This window comes from Drosophila takahashii, chromosome X (assembly GCF_030179915.1).
Source record: "Drosophila takahashii strain IR98-3 E-12201 chromosome X, DtakHiC1v2, whole genome shotgun sequence".
In the NCBI taxonomy this organism is placed as follows: domain Eukaryota; kingdom Metazoa; phylum Arthropoda; class Insecta; order Diptera; family Drosophilidae; genus Drosophila; species Drosophila takahashii.
The window spans coordinates 5244772-5258052 of NC_091683.1; the positions used below are offsets into that span (position 1 = coordinate 5244772).

At 39.0% G+C, this 13281-nt stretch overlaps 1 protein-coding gene across 10 annotated transcripts in view; it reads right to left on the minus strand.

The window, feature by feature from the left end:
• LOC108066900 (potassium voltage-gated channel protein Shaker) overlaps window positions 1–13281 on the minus strand; it is a 155266-nt gene that overhangs the window by 17668 nt on the left and 124317 nt on the right. For 5 of the 10 annotated variants that reach the window (XM_070219094.1, XM_070219096.1, XM_070219095.1 and 2 more), the window contains 6 exons: window positions 12988–13141; window positions 12276–12447; window positions 7415–7544; window positions 4801–4991; window positions 2955–3407; window positions 402–2277 (listed from right to left, as the gene is read on the minus strand). In XM_070219094.1, coding sequence (XP_070075195.1) covers window positions 2962–3407; window positions 4801–4991; window positions 7415–7544; window positions 12276–12447; window positions 12988–13141 — 1093 coding nt within the window. In that variant the 3' untranslated portion in view covers window positions 402–2277; window positions 2955–2961. Of the gene's footprint in view, window positions 1–401; window positions 2278–2954; window positions 3408–4800; window positions 4992–7414; window positions 7545–8738; window positions 8869–12275; window positions 12448–12987; window positions 13142–13281 lie in introns of those variants that run through there. The other 5 variants (XM_070219097.1, XM_070219093.1, XM_070219101.1 and 2 more) reach the window with 4 other exon arrangements.

The window sequence follows — 13281 nt, forward strand, 5'->3', positions numbered from 1 at the left end:
TTTAGCGATTATTTACACAGTGTCCACGTATCGTTCGGCCCTTTATACCTGGCCTCCACTGTGGCACCTTGGAAACGTTGCATTATTGTTCGCTTGTTTTATTTTATTTTCTTTTCTTTCAGCTGGTTCTACTGAATTGCTAGGGGTTGCATGGGTTGCAGGGGCGGGGGAAAAGGGGAGCAAGGGGTGGCTCCCTTGATAAGGGGCTGAGGCAGAGGGGATCGAGTCGGTTGGCGCACAATGTTCCTTAAGGCACTTTGCTCTGCTCTGCTCCTCCGGATCTTTTTGCTTTGGCTTTCCGACTCTAGAACCACCTCTCGAACTCTCCACCCCTGACCTTGGACTACCCCCAACCCCCCCGTTACCTATGAATGTGTGTGCAAGTGCTTTTGTTAGTGTTTTGTGTGTGGACGGTTTTCGAAGCTTTTTAAAATTTACACTTGAATATGATCGGTTTCTCCGTTTCTCGGTTGCCATGGAACTATGGGCTATCCATCAATTTACATCGGCAAGAGCAACCCTCCTTATGTACAGGTCTCCTACTCATATACATATACGATTAATATATTCATCTATGCAGTTCGGTACATATACACACATAAATATATATCTTCACATTATATATATATGTATAGTGGAGTTTTGTATCTTGTATCTCTTTTAATATACACTTAATGCAAAAGTTGAATTCGCAGTTCAGTTCAGTCAACGATTTCTTGCTAGGAGAAGGGAGGGGGGGGTTTTTTGGGTGGGAAGTGGGAATAGGGTATCGACTAACCCCTGCAATTCAGTCGAAGAAGAAATCATCGCTTTTAGTTTAACTTTTACCTTTAGTGTTTGTTGGTTTTTTTGTTAATTTTTTTTGTTTGTGGTATATAGTTTGCTTTTATTAAAAAAAATCATAAGAGCGTTTTCTGTTTTGTTGCATCTCTTGTCGCCACCTTTTTCTCTTCTTTGTGATTCTGTGATTTTTGGATCTGTGAGTGGGGAATTCGAGCAATCCGTTGGATCCGTACTTTCTTCGGTCTTGTAGGTGTAGTTCAATTGCAGTCGTTTTTCCTTTTCCTTTTTATAAATCCTTCAAGCACTGAATCTGCATCTTCATCGTAGTATTTACGATTTAGTTGTTTCGCTTTTAGTTGAATATTTGTACTTTTTATTTCGTTTTAATTCGGGGGGATCGAAGCAGAAGATATATAGCTGATATGGGTTCAGTTAGTTGGTTTCGTAGTGGAGAGGTTCGAAGTGGATTGGGTGGGCATAGATTTCTCTTAAGCTTTAATCAAAAAACAAAGGGTCTCGAGTAGTTACGAGTTACGAACGATATTGTTTAGGTTCCATACACATAGTACATCTATCACATATATGTATGTATGTATGCATATGCCTAGTTGGTTAGTTCAGTTATTCAGTTAGATGGTTAGCTGTTCTAAGTTACACGATAGTAATTCCCCTCACATTTAAAAGCAGATATTGCCTTGGATTCGGTTTCGGGTTGGTATTGGTATTCCTTGATGACTATACAAGTAGGTTTCGGTTTTTTGGTTTTTTCAGTTATTAAATATTACGGCAGTTTTTCTATACTTTCTTGTAATGCGTGTCTGTGTGTGTGTGACTGACTGTGTGTAAATATATCGGAAATCTGCTTTGTGAGGTTATGTTGATCGGTTCTTAAAAAAGGGACATCCCTCCACATGGACTTGCTTCACTGTGCTTATCCCTTCGATCGGAGTTCTCAAAGCAATCTGTAGTATTCCTGCTAAAATAATGGCTTGTGAGCCGAATGAATTCTTTTTGCATTATTTACAGTTTCTGTTTCCGTTCCGTTTGTAGGTTGACATATTCAGCTTCGTTTGTTAAAAATTTGATTTAATTTCTGCCATCACTTCTTCGATGTTAATGCTGTTTTATCTCTCACCTTGTTGATCTTTGTTATTTGTCAATGGTTTTTTTTTTTGTTTTTTGGTTTTATTGGATTATGCCATACTACTCGAATTTATTGTTACTCCCTTACTCATTCATTTATCTTGCTTTTGGTTTGTTCTGGTTTGGATTTTGGTTTTTGTGTTGTTTATCATTAAATGTATAATTTAATTTAATTAAATTAAATTAATTTAAGTTTTAGTTTAGATTTAATTTAATTTAATTTAGCAATAGATTAAATTTGTTTTGTTATTTGTTCTACTTAAATTAAATATAAACAGCTTTTGTAGTCGTTTCTGGCATCCAACGTAACTCCTGTCAAGGCCAATTTTATACCACGCAACGTCTTTTGCACTTTATCATATAACATAAATTATCATATCATATATCATATACATATCGTGTCATATCATACATATGGTAATACATAGGGATCAAGACGTAGGCAAAGGTTTTAGGTTTAGGTTTAAGTTAAGTTTAGGATTAGGTTCATACGATACGTAAACATAGGCAAACATGTGTATCGCGTAGGTAGAAGAGCGCGCCACGTGGAGAGAAAAGAGAGAAAAAGTTATATTCTAATCAAATCGGAATTCAATTCAGTTCAATTTAAATGATCGGACGTTCGCACTGGTTAGGGAAAAGAAATGTGTTTGATTTTTAAGATTATCAAATTTTACATTAAAAACACATTCAAGAAGTTTTTAAATTTATGTTATTTTAACACGTATAATTCCAACATTTCGTTTCTCTCATTTAGCAGCAAAACAAAGTGTTGCCGCTGCCCCGCATCAATGGCGGCCAGTGCGAACGAACCGTTTTGGAATTTTGCATTTTGCTTTTGGCATTTTGCAACACTTAAACCTAGTTACGCTCTACGGTTCAAGGTGCAAGGTGGGTGGAGGGGGGTTCTTAGGGGTTTGAAGTGTGCCAGAGCAAGATAGATAGATTGAGAGTGTGATAAAGATGGAAGGGGTGGGTGTTTGGGGATCGGTCTGTGCAGCAAGCGAGTGGCGTTTTCCAACACTTACCCAGTAGTCAAACGTCGGTCTCGATACTAACGGCCAGGGCATTATTGTGCCTCATGGTGAGGCCGCTGCTGCCGCTGCCGCTCGTTGCCGCTGCTGCGCTTGCTGCTGCGTTTATTGTGTGGGACTGTTGCTGCTGCTGTTGCGTATGTTGCTGTTGCTGCTGCTTGAAGCCGTTCTGCTGCTGTTGCTGCTGCTGCTGCTGCTGGTACAGTTGCGTCTGCGTCAGCTGCTGCAGTGGATGCTGCAGCTGCTTGTCGATCGACATCGACATTGAGGATGCCACCGGTTGCTGCTGCTGCTGCTGCTGCTGCTGATGGGCTCCCAAAAATGGAGCCACCGCACTCCGTCCAGGATGCGTGTCTGTCAATCCCGGCGTGGACTCGACACCATCGTCCAAATCCATCATATCCGATGAGGACTCGGACAACGATGATTTCTTCATGTGTTGACCTACTTGGTGGTTTGTATGCATTTGTTTAGTGTGTTTTTTTGTCGCAGTGTGTATATCACGCGTTGGCAGACAGAGCGTATGTGTGTGTGTGTGTATGACGTGTGTACGTGAGTTTGATTGGGGGATTCACACAATGCCAGGGATGCAGGAACGGATTTTTGGGTGGAATTTGGGTTTTCGGTTTTTTTTTTATTTTTATTTTTTTTTTTTGTGTGGAGTTCACGTTTTGATATTCGAATTGGCCATTAAATTGACGGAATAAAGAGAGAAACAAAAAGAAGAGAGAGAGAAGAGAGAAAGAGGAGATCACACATACAGTTGTAATGCATCGGTAACGGTTATGTTTTTTGCTGCAGTGGTAGTAGTAGTACTCGCTTACACACAAAACACACACACAGTACGTGCACTTTGGTTGTGGCACCGCTGTCAATACCGCAATACCGCTGCCCCACCGACAGGGTTGCCACCCACCGGCGCTGCAGCACGTCACCCACCCACCAGCCCCACCAGGGTTGCCCCCTTTCTTTTTTTTCGTTTTTTTTGTTTTTTTTAGGGGGTTGCTGCTGGGCTGCTGGGTGCTCGGCAGTGCACAGAGAAAAAACATAACATCTGTTTCATATTATCATCTCGACTTTTTCAATTAATCCTAAACATATATCACTGATCTTTGGCATATCATTGTGATATCGCAGAGTTCCAATTGTGGATGTATCTTAAGGTATGGGTGTGCATGATGTTTTATAACAACCGTTACTAAGGCACTAAATTCAAGAGGTATCAATTTGTAGATCACTTTCATTTCATCATTATGTCTTTCGTTTGGGTACAGATTTATTGTGGTACAACGATGATATGCCTCAGATCCAAGGTAGCTGGTATTCGGATGACCCATCGTTTTGTGGTGATATTTTTTCTCTGTGTGACAACGTGTCTGGTTCGAAAGCAGTGCCGTTGTACCCATCCGAGTTGGGAGGATGGATGGTATTCTGGTTTGCTTGGTAAGTGGTTAGAGTTTTTTTTTTTTTTTTTTTTTTTTTTGAGGGGCACACGGCACCGCCTTCGGCTTTAGCATCGGCACATCCACAATTCGTTTCTTTCTTCGTAAATGTTTCTATTTTTATTCGACGGGTTCTACTTTTTGTTGCTCTACTTGAATTTGTGGTTGGGTTTTTGGTGGTTCTGTCGGTAGTGGTGGGGTGTTGGTATTCTGGGTGGCTTTTTTCTGGGAGTTCGGGGAGGATAAGTGCGAATCGAGGGGGAGGGAGAGGGCGGTTCGAGCCAAGGCCACAACAGATATATGTAGATATCATCACAGGAGGCACAGAGCGATAGAGGGTTTCGGTTTTGGGGTTCAGGGTTCAGAGTTCGGGTGTGCACACACAGTGTTGAACTTACCTAATGTACCTGGCAAATATGGACAACTAGTAACGTGATTAAAGTTCTGGCTCTGCATCTCCTCCTGATCCGTTTCGCGGTGATAGAAGTAGTTGAAATTGCTGACGATGACCGGCACCGGCAGTGCGATGGTCAGCACGCCAGCAATGGCACACAGTGATCCCACAATCTTGCCCCAAACGCCGACGGGTCTGTACCATTCAATCAATCATTCATAATTCAATAAATCAATCAGTCAATCAATCAGTTTCAGTTTCACATTATCAATTGGTTCAATTCAATTTCATTCAATTTCGGATTCGATTTCAATCGATAGTCGTGATCGTGTGTCAAACGATAAACGATACAATGCAATTTTCAATTTTCGATTGGCAATCATTTGCACATACAATTTTTCCGCGAGTTTTAGGGTTGCATTTTTTTTTTTATATTTTGTAATATTATTATATATATATATATTTTTTATGGTAAGATATAGGTGCAATTTTTTTGTTGTTGTTGGTTGTTGGGGATATTTGTTTTTGGTTTTGATTAACAATTGATGTATATTTTATTTGAATTGAGAATTTTGGAGTTGGTTGGTTGTTTTTTTTTTTTTTTAATTGATTTTTGGTATTTTTGTTTGTTTGGATGGAAGCGAGCGATGTTAACGAACGAACGATATAAATAAAATGAAAATACAAATATATAAGAAATGTAAAGTAAAACTCTTGTTTTGTTCTTAGAATTTCTTTTTGGTTTTTTTTTTTTTTTTTTTTTGATTTTTATCATATATACTGTATGCATTGGCAAAATTATAGGGCAATACGCATTATATAGATACAGATACAGGTATAGATATAGATATCGATAGGTGTACGCTTATATAAGTATAATATTTATAGAGAGGAGGGCTTGAGTAGGCATTAGTCTAGCAGAGAACGTTCAAATCAAATCAAAGTGGCGCAAAGAGTACGAAAGTCGAAAGAAGAAGGCACAACACTTAGAACAACGGGTGGGTAAGCGTAGTAGTAGTATATCTGGGTTTTGTATAGTATAGTATTTTTTTTTATTTTTTGTTCGGCAGTTTCTGAGTTTCTGAGGCGGCTTGTTCGTGTGCTTATATACAGACATAATTATTGCATAAGTGCGAGCAACTGGCTCAGGTGTTTCAGTGTGTGTGTGAGAGGTGGGGGGTCCTGGTGCATGAGTGTGTGGCGAAAACTTTTTCCTCCTCCGGTTAAAGTTGGAAAATGGGGAAAAAGGAGTGGAAAGTGGAGAGTGGATCTGGGGTTCTGGGTATCATAGGCAATTGGATTTGGCAGGCGGCTGGGCTTTGGGCTTGGGCTTTGTTGCTCATTAGGCGGCTGTAGCTAAACTTTTGTGTCTCAGTGTGCGTGTGTGGGCTTGTGTGTGTGTGTGTGAATGAGGGCGCTTAGGTGTGTGAGTGTCGTGTAAGTGGGTAAGTGTGTTTATCGGGCACATGCAGCATGCTCGTCCTCGTCTCCTCCATCCTTTAGTTTTTTTTTTTTTTTTTTCTTCTCCTCCAGCTTTATTGTGTTCGTTGTGGGTGTTTTTGGGTGTTTTTCGGGTGGGAGGGGGAGCTAAACTCGATAAACTGTTTGGCCAGCAAATGAAGTTATCGTTATCGCTCGGTGGGCGTGGTTCCCTCACCCAGTGTGTGTTAGTGTTTGTGTGTGTGTGTGTTTGATGATGGCGATTATGGGCGGCACTGTACCGTTAAGCTACAGTGCCCGGTATGAGTATTAAATCGAGTTGAACTGATGACTTGTTCTGGTATTTTTCAAGATTATTTTCGTATTTTTTTTCGGTATCTTTTGTGAACTAAACAACGACACAACGTTACATAGGTAATTTGCGATAAGAAAATGATAAGCAAAATACTTCAACTTTGGCGCAAAGTATAAATGTAAAAACAGCTAAAAGACTCAATGTGAAAACGCTATGAAATGGAAACGGAACACACGAGAGAGCGAGATGGTGGGTGAGCTAGTGCGAGCGAGAAAGAAAGAAAGAAAGAGTGATGCCAACCGAAGACAGTTAAACGATACCACAACGAAACGGAATGGAATGGAACACAAGATTTAAGGCAAATATAAATATAAGTATACGAATACAAAGACAAAGACAAATAGAAGTCATTTTAGACAAGTACGGAAAACAAACAAACAGCTCAGCGAGTCAAAGTAAGAGACAACAACGTTTAAGTTTGGTTTTGCATATTATTATAATCGGGAGATACGAAACTTAAAGGGGTTAACAAGAAGTACAGTTAGTTTTGGATACATTTCGGTAGATAGCTTTAGTTGGGTTAGCGTTTTGTTAAAGGGGGTTTAAGGTTAAAGGGGGGCGGGCTCTTAGTAATCACACATAACGAAAAGAAGATTATAAATTTATAAACAAAACACACAGTGGTGGAACGGAGAAGGAATGGAACGCCCGGAAAGGAGGCGCTCCCAAGGCGGGAACGAAACGAAAACGAAACGATAACGGGTAACGGATAACGGATAACGATAACGGAAATAGAAACGTAAACGGAAACGAAAACGTAAAATCAAAACTGGAGTTATCGTAAACGTAATCATAAAAGTTAGAATTGTATAGATTTGCATACGTCATGTCACCATATCCAACGGTGGTCATGGTAACGACCGCCCACCAAAATGCATCGGGTATGGACTTGAAGAAGGAATTTTCGCTTCCAGCTTCCGCAAAATAAACCGCCGATGAGAAGAGTACGACGCCTAAAAGAATTGATGGGAGAAACATTGCTTTGCATTGGTAATATATTCTTTTATGTTTTTTTTGTTGAATTTTTTTTTTTAAGTTTTATTTTTATTATTATTATTAATTTTTTTTTTTTTTTTCAAAATTAACATTTAACCAAAGAGTGTTTTGTTGAAAGTAAGTCTTATATGTCTGGATGCGTCGGAAGCTCGTCAAGGTGGTGTACGTATATGTGATGGTGGGGCATTCGTGTTTTCCAAAATACATTTGGCAACCCTTCTGTTTCGGTTTCTGTTTATAGTTTCAGTTTCAGTGTTTTCGGTGTTTTTCGGTTCAACTTAAAAGAGTTTCGATATATTCACCACAATCCGGCGGCATTCCCAAGCAGAAAATCATGGCTAACCTATGGGGTTCGTTATTTCTTTTATCCTAAAACAAATGTTTAGAATCAATTGGGGGAAATCGGTTTCTGGTGAGCCTCCCGCTGTTCGTACTGCTATTGGGGCCCAAAAATATGGTGATATATATTTTTGCGGGTGGAACAAACGGCGACAGTGGACCATAGAATGTCTTGAAAATCAGAAAATAGACTCCATTCCTTATTTAGGGGCTAGTGGGATGCGGAGTGGGGGGTTGTAGGCACATACTAGGGACGAACATAACGTAAAGGAGATGAAAAACACAAAAAAGAATGGGGGACGCAAAACGTAGAACCAATCATGCCGTAAAGGAAACACCAAAAGGAATACGAATGAACGGAAATGAAAATGAGACAAATAACATAGGGAAATATAGGGAATTGGGTCCGTTAAAGCGAGCGATCACCATCACATGGGGAACCACAACATCACATATATGGCACATATTCACATTGTTCAATTTACAGAGAGACCGTTTCTTTCGTTTCTATCGACGAACGGGCACACAGGCGGCGTGGGAGGCGGAACGCATGGGAATGGAACGACCATTTTTCGATTTATTATACATTAGCATTAGGAGTGACAAAAGCAAAACATCAATGACACACATAAAGCTTTAGAAAGACATATAGTTGAGATATGGGAGAGACTGTACAACACTCAGTTACAAAAACACTCAGACAAAGACAGAGAGAGGAAGAGACAGAGACAGAGAGATAAGTGTAGATATTGAAGGCGGGATTCGAGAGTAGCTAGTAGCTAGTGCCGGGACCACTGAATCGTGGGCTGTACCTCATATCACCATATCCCACCGTCGTCATGGTCACCACAGCCCACCAGAAGCCGTCCGGTATCGACTTGAAAAAGGAGCTGTCGCTGCCAGCCTCCGCGAAATAAACCGCCGACGAGAACAGGACCACGCCTGAATTACGATCCAAATATAGAGATCAATCGTTAATAAAAGTGCAAATTAATTGTTATTTTCTGCTTGGGAATCGGTTGGGGGTTGGTCTCGGTTTTTTTTTCTTTTTTTTTTTTTGGATCTTTGGGTCTTGGATCATATGGGGTCGCAGGGGCAGATACATAGGTACATATATCTGGTTCCCGTCAGATTTTCAAGGTGGTTTGGGTCCCCTTCTTATTAATTCGTTAAAACAACTACAAGATATACATAGGACTATGATTATTATGGAATTAGTAAGTTGTTATCATTAATTTCCGTTCTCTGGGAATTAAAATTTTGGTGCACGATAAGGAAAAAATATATATATGTAGTCAAAAATGTTATTGGTTTTGAGGAATATTCATCGTTGGACATGGTATGTATGTATTAGTAGTTAGTGTCTCTGTGTGGGTGTGGGTGTGTTTGTGTGGGTGTCACACAAAAGTTAGCAAAATATTACAAAGGCGATAACAAAAATTTTGGAATGTTCCCCGGCTTCCGGGGAACCGAAGTGCAAAAGAGCAGAGATCAAGGATCAATATTGCCTACATCTCTGCGCTTCCACAAATGTGGGTGTGTGTGTGAGAGAAGGAAAGAGAGAGAGAGATATATAGAAATATAGTGTATGTGTGTGTGATTGTATGTGTTAGTAAGGTTAATACGACTACTTGATCGGTGGAAACTAGCTATACAGAAGATTATTGATTTATAGAGAGTATTATTATTTTTTTTGTTGTTTTTTTTTTTTTTTTTTTTTTGATTAGAGTTAAACATGAAACTAGCTAGGTACTCTGTACAATACAATATACATACGTTATCGGTTCATAAGTAGTAGTAGGTAAGTAGTCATATCAATAGATTTCCATACATATATATCAATATATCGATGTATATGCGTACAGTTTAAGTATGACAGGGCTACACTACGGCAAGACAAATGATACGGTAACGGTAACGGAAACGGAACGAAAGCAACCATCGAATGTCTATTGGAAATATAAATATACTATACATGTATATATCAGTTATAACATAGATATCATCAGCTGCTCTCAGTTCTCTGCAATTTTGAAAGCCAAGGAAAACATAATATCTAACATATCGTAACGAAACGAAAGAGATCGAATCGGAATGGAATGCAATGGCATGGAGTGAAACACAACAGACACAGAACTCAACGTAACTGATATATACAGAATAGAATATATAGGTACATATATTAAGATATGTTGAGAGTATTTCGGTAGCGATATATTGATATAGATGTGTTCATGTATGTCGGTTTAGAATATGGTACACTATAGATTATACATATGATATATATACTTAGGTATGGTTAATACGTTAATCGTTCAACGGATACAACAACAAACTATGAGCTAGAAATTACCAACTAGAAATTAGGAGCTAGAAGCTAAAAACTATAGAACTAAAAGCAAAATTCAAACCACGGCACAATCTGTGGACATATGGACATCGAAACGACAACGTTGATGATGAGTACGGTTTACGGATTACTGAAAACGTTTTACGGATAACAGATTACAGATTACAGATTACGGATTACGGTTTACAGATTACGGTTTACGAACAACTTGAATGTGGTAGAACATGAACAACAATACAAAATATATATAATTTATTTGATACAGATTTGATGGTTTCATTTCGCTTGATCTTTCTGTATGTATAGGGTTGTAACATATATCGATCACCATTTCTAGTTGCTATTTATTGTTTGTCTGTTTGGTTGGACAATTTGAAGGCCAAGAAGTTTGCCAATTTTAAGGCATTTTCAAAGCAGTTTGGCACATTTTCCATTTGGATCACTAAGGTTTGGGCTATAAAAATAGATAGATTATTTCGATTAAAGATCGATTGCTAGATCTACGTGCAAATTGCTTGAGGTGCTTAAAATTGCCAACGACTTGAACGCGGCACTATGGAGAATTCCGAAAAGACTCGTAGCTGTAGACACTCGATCATTTTCGCCTCCCTCGTCTGCCGTTCGCACTTTGTCAGAGTATATCAGGAGTAATAGACTAAAATTCGAGTACATTGAGATAGACTTTGCTGCTGTTAATCCAAAAAGCTAGCCAAAACCAAATTCAAACTGAAATTCAAATTGATATTCGTAATACAAAACGCAAATGAAGAGAACTCAACGAACATATCCAAATCGAACGATACTTATGGGGCTTTCAAGCGCTTCTCACGGGCATATATCGGTATATCGATAATTATCGGGTTATAAGATCTGGGATCTGGGGATCGTATCTAGCCTATCGCTGCTCAATTGGGCGATAGTTCGTACCTACTTAGCGCTAGGATTAGACGACACTAAATAAGTTAGAGATACGTAATGGGTGAGTTATACGAGTTATACGAGTACACCTAGATAATACGGATATACACGCTCTAAGGGCCTCCCTCTAGTATATTTATTAGGTGTGTATGGGTGTTGGTGTGGGTGTATTAGTATTAGTTAGCTGGATGTGTGACTATGTATGGCTGTATATATATAGTATGACTAGTTAACGTTACTTTAGTTTACTTTAGTTTATAGCTTGATGTTTTAGGTATAATCTCTATTGGAGCGGTTTCTTATCGTTTCGGGTTTCTTTTTGGGTATTTCGTTGAGTTTTAAGTTTTAAGTTTGGAGTTTTGGGGACAGGGGATCTCTGCAGATACACTATATCTAGATAATGGGCACTTGATCTATATCCAAGTACTGGGAGCTCTCGTATTCGGTATAGCTTAGTCTTAAGTCTGGGGATTTTGGATTTTGGCTTTTGGCTTTCGCCGAGTTTCGTGAGGCAAATCAAATTGAAAATGATAAGTTCTTAAAAAGCATAACACTTTTCTGTTTTTTGTTGTTTTGGTTTTTGTTTATTTGTGGCTTGGGTTGGCTGTTGTTTGTCTGTGGCGCAATGAAACATTTGGCAGGTTCGGTTTCTTTTCTTTGTTTAGAGGATTAGAGGTTCGTGATGAGCGGTAACATAAATGTGCTGGCTTGAGGCAGACGTAAGCATAGATAGATAAATATATATGTATCTTTTGTGGTTGTTTTAATTCGCGATCGATGGTCGTATTCCGTGGTATTTTTTTCTTTTTTCTTCGTATTTTTCGTATTCAAATAGTTATAGTAAGTACGTGTTTCGGGGCATTGAGACGGAGATAAGTAGTTAGAAAAGTAGAGCTTTTTGGACGGGGAAAACAGGGTAGCGGGGGTGAGTCTGTCTGGATGGTCGCAGTCGTTTTGCAGTATTTCTCTTTTGTTTTTGTTGTTTGAATAAAACTCGTAAATCGATAAGTAAATGTGGTATGTTTTGTTTTGATTTTGATTTTTTGAGATTTTTTTTTTTTTTTGACTGTATGGAACTTACCTATAAATAAGAAAAATATAAGTAAACCTAATTCCCGCATTGAGGCTTTCAGAGTTCGTCCTAATATTTGTAAACCCTTCGAATGCCTAGATAACTTAAATATTCGAAATACTCGAACTAATCGTATCACTCGTAATATTGCCAAGGACATAGCCTGATTCGATGACTTGTCCTAAAAATTTTATCGAAATATATATATATATATAGTAGGTGGTATGCATATATATATACGTATGTTGGTGTGTATCGTTTATATATATATATGATGATGGATGTTCATTTACATAGCTCGATGGTATGTATGTATATAGGTGAGTAAGCGGATGTCTTGGCTTGTGTTAGTAAGTAGTATCGGCAATATACAACAATGAACATAACCTGGTTATGTGTTATCGATAAACGGGGATGTGGGATGGGTTGATTGGTTTTATTGGTGGGTTATTCGTTTGGGATTAAGGTTGAAGTTGAAACAAATGAAAAGTTTGGACTGAAAGTTGTGTGGTGTTTTTTTTTTGGTTTGGGGCGGGCAGGCAACCCCTTCTTTTTATCATGTCAGGCAACTCATAAATGATGATGGCAACACTTATTACTTTAATCGGTTCAACTGTATATGCTCGAGTGTGAGTGTTTTTGGTCGGTGGTGGTGGCGTGTGTGTGTGATTAATATCGATATTTTTGTGTAGTTGGCATTGGGCAAACAGAAATCTCATACCTGTGGACTGACTGGCGCTTTTGGAAGATTTAACGTATCCTCCTCTTCGGCAACGACAGTCGCTAGTGTTATAAAGTACGGAATGATGGCGATTATGTCGATAACATTCATGACATCCCTGCAGAAATTTAATTTGTTCGGACATGCGAGGAACCTGAACACACACAAAATCGATACAACGACCAGCGATTGGTTTGGTTTAAAGATTCACACAGACAGCGCGATAGAGTAACCGAGAGCGAGAGAGAGAGAGAGAGATAAGGAGAGACAGAGAGGAGAGATGTAAGAGAGAGA